At 45.1% G+C, this 13,148-nt stretch overlaps 6 protein-coding genes across 6 annotated transcripts in view; 3 read left to right on the top strand and 3 right to left on the bottom strand.

Annotated features, from left to right (window-relative positions):
• Nucleotides 1-908, top strand: part of FA14DRAFT_161877 (uncharacterized protein) — a 2,293-nt gene extending 1,385 nt beyond the window's left edge. Inside the window, exon 2 of the mRNA XM_025499325.1 lies at nucleotides 54-908. Coding sequence (XP_025352741.1) covers nucleotides 54-852 — 799 coding nt within the window. The 3' untranslated portion in view covers nucleotides 853-908. The remainder of the gene's footprint in view (nucleotides 1-53) is intronic.
• A 95-nt stretch (nucleotides 909-1,003) lies between these two features.
• FA14DRAFT_191551 (uncharacterized protein) lies at nucleotides 1,004-3,673 on the bottom strand (the record flags this gene model as incomplete). The annotated part of the gene is made up of 1 exon (XM_025501872.1): nucleotides 1,004-3,673. Exon 1 carries the CDS (start codon nucleotides 3,494-3,496, stop codon nucleotides 1,004-1,006), a length of 2,493 nt encoding a protein of 830 aa, XP_025352740.1. The 5' UTR covers nucleotides 3,497-3,673.
• A 1,011-nt stretch (nucleotides 3,674-4,684) lies between these two features.
• On the top strand, nucleotides 4,685-6,904 carry FA14DRAFT_148951 (putative sphingosine-1-phosphate lyase; the record flags this gene model as incomplete). Its single annotated transcript, XM_025497386.1, has 2 exons — nucleotides 4,685-5,071; nucleotides 5,159-6,904. The coding sequence occupies 2 exons, from the start codon at nucleotides 4,685-4,687 to the stop codon at nucleotides 6,434-6,436; spliced, it is 1,665 nt and encodes a 554-aa protein (XP_025352739.1). The 3' UTR covers nucleotides 6,437-6,904.
• Nucleotides 6,329-8,912, bottom strand: FA14DRAFT_73936 (uncharacterized protein). Its single transcript, XM_025502796.1, has one exon. The coding sequence runs from the start codon at nucleotides 8,795-8,797 to the stop codon at nucleotides 6,533-6,535; it is 2,265 nt and encodes a 754-aa protein (XP_025352738.1). The 5' UTR covers nucleotides 8,798-8,912; the 3' UTR covers nucleotides 6,329-6,532.
• Nucleotides 8,913-10,433: 1,521 nt separating this feature from the next.
• On the top strand, nucleotides 10,434-11,980 carry FA14DRAFT_137331 (60S ribosomal protein L7; the record flags this gene model as incomplete). The annotated part of the gene is made up of 2 exons (XM_025497035.1): nucleotides 10,434-10,568; nucleotides 11,070-11,980. 2 exons carry the CDS (start codon nucleotides 10,434-10,436, stop codon nucleotides 11,694-11,696), a joined length of 762 nt encoding a protein of 253 aa, XP_025352737.1. The 3' UTR covers nucleotides 11,697-11,980.
• Nucleotides 11,981-12,014: 34 nt separating this feature from the next.
• Nucleotides 12,015-12,964, bottom strand: FA14DRAFT_191547 (PTH2-domain-containing protein; the record flags this gene model as incomplete). Its single annotated transcript, XM_025501871.1, has 3 exons — nucleotides 12,709-12,964; nucleotides 12,181-12,622; nucleotides 12,015-12,117 (listed from the first exon to the last, which is right to left on the bottom strand). The coding sequence occupies exons 1-3, from the start codon at nucleotides 12,719-12,721 to the stop codon at nucleotides 12,015-12,017; spliced, it is 558 nt and encodes a 185-aa protein (XP_025352736.1). The 5' UTR covers nucleotides 12,722-12,964.
• Nucleotides 12,965-13,148: the final 184 nt, after the last annotated feature.

Below are 13,148 nucleotides of genomic sequence, written 5' to 3'. Positions count from 1 at the left end.
CCGGAGCAGCAAGAAGAGGTGGGCAGGCCGGAGCAGCAAGAAGAGGTGGGCAGGCCGGAGCAGCAAGAAAGGGAAGAAGACAGGATGCAAGTGCAAGAGGAAGAGCATAGGCCGGACTTGCAAGAGGAGGAGAGCAGGTCGGAAATGCAAGAAGAATTGGCTGGACAGGAAAGAGAAGAAGAGGAACAAGCTGTCGAAGCCATGGTAGTTTCCACTCAGCCATCTGAGCAGCAAACCGCAGATGTTTCAAGATCATCCGGCTCTACTTTGGAGGATTCCATTGTGCTCAACAGCGATGACGGAGACGAAGAAGGAGCAAGAGCGAAAGCGTTTACCACCCGAGCGGGACGACCTCGTTCTTCGTCTGTTCTAGTCAACCGCTTTCGGGATGAAGCAGAAGCTGAAGAAGCCGAAAGGAGACAACAAGAACAGCTTGAAGCAGCACGGTTGGCGGTAATCCTGGAGGAGCGACGCAAAATCATCGAGCAAGAAAAATTACTGTATCCTGCCCCGATCGCCCCTGACATCTCAATGGCAGCTGAAGAGTTGGAAAGTCTGCAACTGACAGAAGACAGTGCCAGTGAAAGAGGGAACACGGTAGACGAATTGGCCCAAGCTTCTTCACCAGCTCCACCAGACATGCCAATACCGACACCACCTTCTCAACCCTCCCTCCAGCCCCAGTCTACTCCACCAGAAATGTCAACACCTACACCACCTCCTCAGCCCTCCCTCCAGCCCCAGTCTACCCCAGCAAGTAAGCCCATGGCACCCATTCCGATGCCATCGATGTCTGTTCGCCGTTTTCGAGGGCTCCCGCAGAAGAAAGCAAGTGATCAATCAAAGAAGTAAAGCTTCGAAAAGAGTTTATGTTGTAAAATATACGTTTCAATACATTTGTATGCGATAATAGTACAATGGTGTGAAGAGATGAAATAAGTTGAATACGGGGCGGGAACGAATCAAACAAAGTGAAAGATTGAGTGGGATTCAATGATACACATCAGTACTCCAACTCAGTCTCGGCTGCACCAGAAGGAACACCAGCATCCAAATCTCGGTAGCTCTTGGGTGCCATTGATGCACGGGGATCAAGCTGGGCACGACTGACACTCATGCCAGCGCTTGGTACGGAAGAAGGATCGGAAGTGATTGCACCCATTCGCAATGAACCACCGCCAAGAGTCGAATCGCCAAATCGATCACGAGCATAATCACCGGCACCGGCAGCTGCACTTGACAAACCCAAACGTACAAGGTTTCCCGATCCATAATAGCCATTTCCACTTGCGCTCACCTGTGCAGGATTGCTATTATCATACCCTCCCAATCTAGATCCCAAAGATGATTGGGCTGCAGCTGCTGTACCGCCATTTCGTTCAGGCGGTTGAACAACCGGCATTGGCCTTTGCGGATCTCGCACGTAATTGTTGTAAAATCGTGCATCATCAATCTTTTCGGTCATAAGTTCATTGAACCATTCTTTGTGTTTATTGGTAACATGCTTTTGAACGAAAATTTGCGCTTTGAAAGGTTTACCGCACTCTTCCCCATTCACCTTGACAATACATCTATGCTTTTCCGCTTCGTCTTGACGAGAATAAGGTGCTGCAAGATCAATCAGCATGGCCTTGATATCTATTCCACCATACTTGCTAATTTCACTGTCGTCCGGTCGCATGAGCAATTCATGTTTGGTGTCAACATTGCTTGCCCACAACTTGGCTTTCTCTGCAATCGCCGAGAGATGGGTCATAGGCTTTGCGCAATTGTATCGTAAGCAACGAGGTACCCTTCTTGCCAATTCTTCGGGAAAATCAGAAACAGTGGAAGAATAATAATCGCAATTGTACACCTTTCGCAAAAGATCGATACAAAGATCGAGATTCTTTCGTAGCAATTCCTGCTTCGTCAAAATTGCTTCACTTCCTTCCTCATCTTCTCCCAAAAGGGCCTTATTGATCGCATTATCGTTCTCGGCAGTACTCGTTCCCTCACCTTGTCCGGATTTGAGATCCAAGATACTCGATAGCCACCCTCTCATCCCTTCTGCATTGGCACCGTCAGGAAATGTGACGTGCAAAGCTCGCTGCTCGATCTCGGAAGCATCTGATGCATCCAAGTCAATTTCCTCTTCTGTCAAGGCTGCAGAACCATTCGCTTTCCGTGCTTCTTCGCGATCATCGCTCTCAAAAAGTTGAAGCGCTTTGCGGGCTTGATTGAGATCGTGTAGAAGTCTTGGTAAAGAGCATGCATACTCTGGTGCAATTCGTAATTTGACCTGGGCTGGGCGATTTGCCAATTCGAACGTAAGTCTTTGACCTTCGATGGTCGTTTGGCTCAAGCGGGACGCAATATCGAGCATCGTATCAGCACTTTGGTGCTCAAATACTGCACAACCTACTCGACCGTATCGCTTGAGTGGATGAGGCTCACCAAGTGCAAGATGCTGAAATCCTTCTTCTCCTTTGAGCGCTTCCTCGATAGATGATCTTCCAATCTCAGAAGGTATGGATCGAATGAGGAGTTGATTAGATTCGGGTGGAAGGACAGCAGATTCGGCATCATCAATTTCCTCCCTCTCTCCTGCTTGATTCGTTGCAACGAGGTATTTGCTCTGAGTACTGTGTGAGTCAACTTGACCTTTTCTAGGCTCTCGGGTTTCAATGACGTCAAAATTAATCTTATCCAACGCTCCAGAACGAAGATCGTTCAGCCACGCCTTTCGTTTCCCGCTTCTGCCTTGCCTTCTACGTGCAGCTCTCGCTTCTTCTTCTTCTGGCCAGATTCCGAACTTTTCCCTGAACCAAGGTGCATTCTTTTGTGCCTCAAAGAATTGTTCCATTGCTCGACGTTGAAATGCCTTGCGATATTCTTGGTATTTTTCATACAGAATCTGTGTGGCTTCCATCGAATTTGAGCTTGCAGCAGGTTCTTTGCCATTTTCTCGTAGGAGTTGGGCATACCGCTTGAATGTGAGAATGGTTCGAGAATCCATTGGGTCTTTCAATGAATCCGTTGGACGTGTCGAACGACCACCAGCTCCGTTTTCCCTTGTAAGACTGTCCTCTGCACTTCGAAATTCGTCTTCAGGTGTATGTCGTCCCTCTCGATGAGACCGTGATCGCGGGTCTCTTTCTTCAGCTGCACCACGGCCTGCATAATATCGATCCCATTCTTTTTCGACATCACGTTCACGTTCGTACATTCTCCATTCTCTTTCCTTCTCTTCGGGATCAAGTTCATTCCAAGACCTTCGACCACGTTCGGGTGATCGTTCTGCTGTTGAACCCCAATCGCCTTCTCTTGATCTCCTTCGTTTGTGTTCCCATTCTCTTTCACTGCTGCCATGATATACATCATCATATGCAGGAGTATGAGAACGTTGTCTCTTTATTCCACGATCTGCATAACCAACGGCTGCTCCACCGTATGGATCTCGTTCATCAAAAAGTCGATCGCTTCGATCATAGCCGTACGAATCATAATGAGACATTTCGAAGCGGTAAACGTGATGATAAACGTAAAGGTAAGCGAGGTTGGATTGTTGAATGTACTTACGTTCAACCGATTGGCCGAAATGCTTTCTATGAGCAACAACAAAGCAGCATCAGCTTGCCTTGTAAGAGTAGAACCTTGAATGTTGATTGCAATCGATCCAATCAATTGAATGAGATTTGATGAAGAGGTAGCGTACCAGCGCAATAGAAAAGACAAGAAAGGTAAGAAGATATGATGGTATTTCTTTTGGATGCGAATAAATGGTTAAACACGCGAACAACAACACAACTGTAGCAATAGCCCAGCCCCAGCGCCTCTGCTTCTCTCAATCAAAGACGGACCACTAAATCATAAGGCACAGCTTATTCACACACACAAGCAACATTCGCCATTAACGCCTGCGCCTTTATACTGTTTGCCTAAGAACATGAGAACATCGTATCCCCTTTTGCCAATCATCGCCACGATCTCAAGATGAATGCTGTGTCATGGCTGTAAAATGATCAATGTCGATCACTTTTGCCTTTCCGATAGCCCCAAGAATGAAAACCGAAATCCCTTTGACCGAATTCCGTACTTTTTGTTGTGATGCAGTGCACTTTCAACGCGATTGCGAGGGGCACAATAAGCGTATAACTTTCTCACATGCATACATTCAACTTCATACGCTCAGCTCATCATCACTTTTGCGAACAGTGCGGGGCTTTAAAAAGAAAGAGAAAGTTTCTCACTCTCTCATCCTCTTGTCAGGACTTCCAACTTCCATCAGTCTCACAATTGCTGGCTACACCGTTGCAACGTCCATTTTTGAAGCATCATCAACCCACCGGGCATCGCGGAACCGTTCATCATACATTCCTCATAAACGGCCCGAATCCGAGATCCTGACTTTGTAACTTCTTTGCAAGGCGGGAAAGGAATCTTGGTACAAAAGCTCCGTAAAAGTTTCAATCTCTTCCAAACAGTTTACCCGCTCTTTTCTTCATTTCGGTCTTTCGGCACGCAAACCAAGAAGGCGTATACGGAAAGAGGAGAACGGATTCTTTTGCACAGCTCCAAAGGCATTTATTCTTATCTTTGAAACGCCGACTTGAAAAACAAAAGAAAAGGTATAAAAGCAAGCAAGGTCATCTTTGGTACAATCAGAAACATCAACAACAAAACCTCGCACTAAATTGACATCATGCCAGCTTCAACATCTTCTCGACCAGGCAATGCTAATGCAGGTCCACCATCTCTTGTCTCTTTGGCTCTATCGCAAGCCTTGACAGTTGACAATGCAAGAACTCTAATCTTTTACGTCGTGCTTTACAAGTACACTCTCAGATTATGGAGACATATTCGTTCTTTTGGCGTGACTGCAAGTATTCATCAGGTCTACGTGGAAATCTCAAGACGTTTATTCTTGCTTTTGATGAAGATTCCTGCCATCAATAGAAAGGTGACACGGGAACTAGACGCTGCCACAAAGGAGCTCGAAGATAAGATCGCACCTCGAATCACGACTCTATCCAGCAACCCCACCTTACCCGAATACGGTCGTGATCGGGATTGGTTGATGACTGCATTGGTCAAACTACAACGTTTACACATTGCCAAACCAGCCAGCAAAGAGGGACTCGCTAATTCCGTCTCCTTGATTGAGGAAGGTGGAGAGGAAGATGCTCTACAAAAAGACGGCCAGATGATCTGGAAGGGCGGTAAGATTAGTGGTGCAGTATACCACGGAGGTCAAGAGATGAGTGACTTATTGGGTGATACAATCAAGATGTTCATGGTTTCCAACCCTTTGCATCCAGACGTATTCCCTGGTGTTCGTCGTATGGAAGCAGAAGTGGTTTCAATGGTTTTGCGCTTGTACAATGCACCTGAAACTGGAGCAGGCACAATGACATCGGGAGGTACGGAATCCATCTTGATGGCATGCAAAGCAGCTCGTGAATGGGGTTACAGAACAAAGGGAATCACACGTCCAGAAATCGTTCTCTCACGATCCGCTCATGCTGCTTTCCACAAAGCAGGAGAATACTTCAAGATCAAAATCATCGAAGTTGATGTCGATCGAATCACACGAAAGGTTCGAATTGCAAGTATGCGGAGAGCAATTAACAGTAATACAGTTATGGTGGTAGGAAGTGCACCTTCGTTCGGTGAAGGAATTATTGATGACATTGATTCGATTGCACTGTTGGCCAAACGATCAAAGATTTTGTGCCACGTTGATTGTTGTTTAGGATCATTCTTGATGCCATTCTTGGAAAAAGCAGGCTTGCCAAGTGCTCCATTTGACTTCCGTATCGATGGCGTTACAAGCATCAGTTGCGATACACACAAATACGGTTTCGCACCAAAAGGATCTTCAATCGTCATGTATCGAACTGGAGAATTGCGCCGTCATCAATATTACGTGCAACCAGGATGGACTGGAGGTGTTTATGCTTCCCCATCTATCGCAGGCTCACGACCGGGCGCATTGGTTGCAGGAACATGGGCAGCTTTGATGTCTATGGGTGATGATGGATATACAGAATCATGCAAAGAGATCGTAGGAGCAGCACGAAAGATTGAAAAAGGTATTCGCGATGAAATTCATCAATTACGCATAATGGGTAGACCTATGGTAAGCGTTGTCTCATTTTGCAGTGCTGGCTCGGTAAACATCTATGAAGTTGGTGACAAGATGAGCGCAAAAGGTTGGCATTTGAGCGGATTGGCAACCGAACCACCCGCAATTCATATCGCATGCACAAAATTGACCGTTCCCGTTGTGGACGAATTCCTTAAAGATCTCAAAGCTGCTGTTAAAGAGGCAAAGACACGTGGACCTCCAGGCTCAATGGTACAATTATACGGTTTGGGATCAAGTTCAGCCGGACCAGCTCTTGTTGGAGAGATTGCTTCGAGATTCTTAGATACGCTTTATCTTGTTCGTTAGTGTTTCTTTTAATTTTCAATTGCCAGACACTTTTTTTCTAAAAATGACATTGACTGAGATAGTATACATTGAATTTTTCTTATTTTTCCTACTACATTAACGATAAGACGGTGATCCTGTTGCTGTTGTCATTGCTTGTTGCGAAGGGGGACGTACGCTTGAGCCATTTGATGCTAAAGGAGATGGTCTGCCAAAAGGCATATGGCCGCTCGAAACAGGCGGATAGCCTGATCTGGATTGATGTGGATGGAATTGTGGCATTCCTTGACGTGGCGCTTGGAATGGTGGTCGTCCCGAGACTGCGTTTTGGTGAGGTCCTGGGATCGGTGGTCGAGCTCCAACGGGCGGGGTAGGTGGCGGTGGTCGAGCAGCCGGAGCAGGCGGGACGGGTGGCTTACGATCGTGTGGATGATCTTCAAGTACATACCCTCTAGAAGATGCAAATCGATCCAATAATCCATTACCTCGATCACGATTGGCACCTAAAACTGTTGCTCCTAATGACATTGTTTGACTTGTTGCTTTATCTTCTGTTTCTTTGGATAATCGTAATGTTTCATTATCACGGACAGCAGCAACGGGCCTTGCTGAAACCATTGAACGGGAAAGTGCTTGTCTGCGCATTGCCTCTGGACCAAATGTAGTCTTATCCAACGTTCCCCAGATGCCTTGCTCTGCCTTTCCACCCATCAGAGCAGGGTCGATTGCAGCCGATGAAGATAACGATTGCAATTTGCCCGTAGATGGAATGACATCATCATCTTCTGCTCCTTCGTCCTTGTTGTTCGATTCACTTATTCTAGGCTGCACTAAGAGAAGACTGGTAAGGGAAGAAAGCAAAGATCGTGCGATTGCTTGTTCATTCGCATCTGGCTTTGCTAGTGCTTCTTCATACCCTCTTGAATTGGCCACACTTTTAGCCACCAACTGATGCCAGCGTTGTTCTTGTAGATCTAGCAAGCATGCCAATAATGTCGCATTTCGGGTCAAAATCTCATCAATATTGTCCGCTTGAGATTGCTTCCAATCTAGATCTGGCAAATTATCATATCCGTCCAAAATTAAATCTGCGTCTAAATCTGTTTCCATTTCGTCCATCATATCCTCCAATTGTTCCCGAGCATCAACTCCATACAGAGTCGGTTTTCGTGCTGCCAGCTTTCGCATCTCTACTGCTTCATCTCGTTTTGCTCGCCAGAGAGCATTGCTGGCTTTATGGCTCATTTGACCATCAAAAGAATCGTATGTAGGAGCGAAAGAAGACCATGATCCGTAGTATAGGTGAGAGACTGGTTTGATCACCTCTTCATCTTCGCGCCTGTAGCGAACAGGCATTCCTAGGATTGGGTGAGCAACTTGCGTTTTATCAGTCCGCAAAGCATCATACAAACGATCACCAAGTGTGGGCACGGTATGAGAGCGTGGAGCTAAGCGAGTTGCACTGAAGTCCACGATACGTGCATAGGCAGGATCAATTTCGGCAGCTTCCTTTGCTGACATTGAAACCGCATTGGTAAAGTAATCACCACCTGGTAATCGCATCTGCAGAGCATACTCTCCCGTTCTGCCTCCATCAACATTTGTGGTCTCTTCTGTTATCTGTCGTTCCGTACCTCTGGCTAGCTCTTCCACTAGACTTAAACAGGTTGAGATTGTATTCAGCTTTGTCCGATCATCCTCTAATGTATCACGAGAAGGAAGAATGTGTGAACCAGATAGATGAGCGCGTAAAGCTGTAGGTGTGACCAAAGGAGCTCGTAATTTGATGAGATGATCGCGTAATTGACGGATTCCCAGTTTAGGCTGGGATAAAAGATCGTCCAAAGTGACATCCGATGCTCGAGCTGCTCTTCTCTCTGCGCCTCTCTTTCTAGAATCGTCTTGGGGTTGTGTGTTGGCAAGATTTGAGGTAGATGCGGCTGCTTGTTGCTGGGTACGTAACCGTAGTAGATCAGGAGCAAATGCACGAATGACAATGTTGAGCTTCTTTTTGTCTTCCGGTCTTATGGTCACGTCTCTTTCCTCTTCATCTGCATCCATGTCTGTATCTTCTGGTTCCATCTCTAAATCGTATATTCCGGGTACGACTTCTGACTTTGACGATTGGTCTGGAGTGGGTGATTTCGCTTCCTCGACAACGTTTGAAATACCGAGTCCATTTGTCAAGGATCTACGAGATGATATTCTTCTAGTACCACTCGTCTTTTGATCCACTTCATCGATGATTGGGGTTGCCTCATCATCACCACTACCACTAGCAGCAATCTTTGCATTAGGAGATGAATTAGCAGCTTTTAACCTTGCAGATCGCGTTCGGAGTGGAGTTCCCTGTTCTTCTCCCTCCATTTTTACACCATCCATTATGGTCAGCAAGTGAAAAGAGATGCCCTTGAACCTTTGCTTGTCCTATTCAAAGATGGAGTTTGTCTTGAACATCATCACAATCAAACCATCCACATCCACTTTTAAAAAGAACGAACGCGTTGAGAGTGTGAATAAGCCGATAGCTGCACTTTGGCTGTACTCTTATTTTTTTAGACGCGTGCGTGCAGCAGCATAAGGCTTTAAGACTAGGCTAGGGCACAGGATCATTATCTGTCTGTCAGTCTTGCAGCGCACGCGTGTATGTAATTTAGCCCTGCATCTTTGACCCGCCCCCAGTTGATTCACTTTGCAACGCCAATTTTCAACTTTCTATTATTCAGCCGTGGAATAATTGTTACGCCATCCGATAATCGGCTCAATTTGGCTTTTGATGGCTGTTGAATTGCTTAAATGATGACGAAGGACAGACTAGATTGAAGGAATATAGAATAAAATGACATCAGAAAGTGTAGGCCATTTGCATCATGTGAAAATTGTGTACCAAGATGATGTTTTAGTGAAATTCGTTTATAATGAATAAGGCCTGGTTTTTATCATTTTCAGCAATGCACATCTGATGCGTGAATTTGCGTTCAAATGAGGAAGCTTATACGAGTCTCCTCTGACCAATACTATATTCCTGTCGCTTTTCTGGTAAAAATGACCTTTAATGCATTGTATGAGCTTACATCAGTGTAGATTTTCTGAACTGTGTACACAGACAATCAGCGAAGACACATTCACAGAACTGGCAGACAGACTATCTACTCTGGCATATCGATGTATAGCATACCTAGGGCTGACATCATATTTTTCGGGTACCATCAACAACAAAATTATTTTACGGTAGAATGTAAAAGCGGAATATATAAAAATCATTTTATCAATCAAGAAAGTGAATTGAATGAAAGCTCCCGCTGATGTCTCCTATCTGGCTGCAAAGATGCTCAGCGGGACCTCTCAAACATCGTTATTACACTTCATGAGATGTAATTGCAACATATCGAACACATATTGGCTTTTTATATTTATAGAAGCAACCAACGCCCGTAGGGAGGAAGAGTCAATTGATTAAAGTACTCAAGAACATCAAAATAGAGATGCATGTTATCATCAAATTAAGTACAAGTCTTCTTCGCAATGATGCTATAGTCTCATACAAATAAGATATATATGTAGGAGTGTGACCGTGATCATTCTGTGATGTTGATGGGAACGACTGCTTACGTAACGCGACAAAACGCAAGCCTTAATTAATAAGCAAACACAGTCAACAGTCAACAGGCTTTAGAATTGCAACGCCTGCAACACTGCGGTTCGGCCGACACGTGCAAGCGCGTTAAGCTTATAAGCGGGTGGTAGGCAAATGATATTCGCTAAAGGCAGAGGAAACTTTCGTGCGTACTGACTGAATGCATTCAGCCCGGTAGAGCTTGCAAAGTCAAAATTCAAAGTTCCAACTCTAGGCTCGCTGCTGCTGCTACTGCTGCTCTACCCAAAGGCGAACAGCGGCAAGACAAGAGTGTACTGCCTACTGTATACACCGCGCAAGCGCAAGCATTTTTTGTTACATCTTCTCAAGGCTAAACTCTCTTTCTCACTTCCTTCGTCATCAACATAGCAAGTAGTCGATATGTCAGCAAAGGTAGCCAAGACCACCGTTCCATCGGTTAACGATGTATTGGTTCCAGAAACACTTTTGAAAAAGCGCAGAGATGACGCAAAGAGCCGCGAAGAGAAGCAAGCAAAGACACTAGAAGCACGTAAGGTAAGCATCAGATTCATCATGATGAAGAAGGAGTGTGGGAAGTGCAGAAGAGACAGAGATGGGTGGGACGAGAGAATGCAGATGGTTTCGACAAAGTAGGATGTGGCAGAGATGTGTACTCGGATGTCGGCTGGGTGGATGAAAGTGCTGCTACAGAGGATCCAGCAGGAATGATGGTAAACTTGGACTAGTAGGCGGTTCCTCATCGTGCTTCTTATGGAATGCACATATGATAGCCTCCCGCCACTCCTCGTTCCAACCACTTCCCGTAACATCTGCTACCTCTCTCAGGAAACACACGAAGAGATCAAGAATGATGCATACCATTTATCAACTTTTGCTGGCTAGCCAATGGCGATGCTGTCTACAATCAACCATCTTTCGGGTCTGAATCTTGGTGCGCACTCTTCTGTGATTTCAAGCCACCACTGCTGCATGTTTTGGAGATCGGATGGAGTGATAACATTTGCTGACCTTTTTCACCTCTTCTCCCTCCAATAGGCATCAAAAGCCAAGCGCGGTGTTATCTTCAAGCGTGCTGAATCGTACGCCAAGGAATACAAGCAACGTGAACGTGAAGAGATCCGTCTTCGCCGTGTTGCCAAGTCAAAGGGAGACTTCTACGTTCCCGCTCAACCAAAGGTCGCCTTCGTCGTCCGTTTGCGCGGTATCTCCAACATTGCACCCAAGCCACGCAAGATCTTGCAATTGTTGCGTTTGTTGCAAATCAACAACGGTACTTTTGTCAAATTGACAAAGGCAACCCAACAAATGCTCCAATTGGTCGAACCATACGTCACATACGGTGAACCCAACTTGAAGACTGTCCGTGAATTGATCTACAAGCGTGGATACGCCAAGATCAACCGTCAACGTATCCCATTGAGCGATAACGCCATCATCGAAGAGCACTTGGGCAAATTCGGTATCATCTCCGTCGAAGATTTGGTTCACGAAATCTACACCGCTGGACCCCACTTCAAGGAAGCCAACACATTCTTGTGGACATTCAAGCTTTCTAGCCCTAACGGAGGATTCGCTGAACGCAAATTCAGACATTTCATCGAAGGTGGTGACACCGGAGACCGTGAAGGTGACATCAACCGTTTGGTCCGTCGCATGAACTAAGTATGTCAATCGACAAACTCGGTTCTCTCGGTTACGCTTCATTTCCTCTCACATGTTCGGCGATCATTCAATGATCGCCATTCTTGGCATCCATTATTGTACTCGCTCGCTTTTGTAGTCTGAACATGCTACAAAGGTGAAGCTTTGTTACCATTACGCACATTACACCAATCTTGTATGACTTCATACATCATGTTCATATTCATACACAAAAATGAAACGCCCAAAAGGCTTCAGTTGAGATTCAAATGCATTTGTTGTGTGTGTGTGCCTGAATAAAGTACATTGCATTAGGAAAAGGAACCTTTACATACGGCATTAAAGCAGCTTCAAGTGTCCTGTCACTTGATCGATCAATTTGGTAGGGCCAGGTCCGATACCCAAAACGGTTCTACTACCGGCTGCAATTTGTGTTCTTCCACTGTAATGGATGGGTAGATGGGTGTCAGTGATGATCAAATGAAATTTTGTGCAGAATACTCACGCATCTAAAATGCTTCTAGCACACAAATTTAATGATTTTGCTTTTTTCTCCAATGCCAACATATCCTCTTCTGTAGGGCATTTTAGTGCAACTTTTGCTTGACCTGATCGTTCCCAAGATTTAAGCAAAGCAGGATTGGTTTGCATCATTGTTTTATAACATGCCAAAGTTGCATGACCGCATTGAGCTGCAATTTTACCTTTATCCATCTTTAAATCCATTCGAACGAGCAAGACAAGCTTGCAATCTTCCATTAAACCTGCTCGTAGTTTGTTCATATTCTCACGATCTTTATCGGTTAAATCTTCGTCGTCTTCTTCGTCTTCAGAATCTTCCAGTAATCGTCTTTTGGCGTCACGATTATATTGCAGTAAAGACCATCCCGATCCTAGATGATAACCAATAATCGCACAAGAAATACCTAATGCTACGTAGGATGAGACTGTGTAGAGAAAAACGAGAACATAATTCCATTCAATAAGGTCAATGAGTTATTTTTTGAATGTTACACGAGATGATGATGCTCACTTGTACCTGACATGACAGTTCAAACGAAGAACGTAATCTGCCAAAGAAGGGAACCTTCCAAAACCCAACTTCCTGTCCAACCCGAATGAAGTTTAAATTGTTGGAATATCAACCTTTCCGGAAGAACTTCAAAGTGGAATGATCGACTTTGCAGCTGGCGGTTAAGATCGGGAGGTATAACAAGAAGAAGAACAAGTTTAAGTTGATGTGAATTAGCTTTTACCACCGAAATAGGCCGATTTCATCTCCTTCAAAGCCACACAATAAAATTCCAAACTTATTTAAGCAAACTTTTTTAATTGTTTGCTTGTGCCGCGCTTTAAGTGGACTGAATACAAATGCAATCCATAAATTGTATTCAGTGATCAATACAATACAAATTATGCACACTAGTAATGTGACAGCAGAGCCATGCAGTGTCGCGCGAATATACTGATGAT

Source organism: Meira miltonrushii (genome assembly GCF_003144205.1).
Source record: "Meira miltonrushii strain MCA 3882 unplaced genomic scaffold FA14scaffold_4, whole genome shotgun sequence".
NCBI lineage: Eukaryota > Fungi > Basidiomycota > Exobasidiomycetes > Exobasidiales > Brachybasidiaceae > Meira > Meira miltonrushii.
This window is presented reverse-complemented; position numbering and strand designations above follow the sequence as displayed.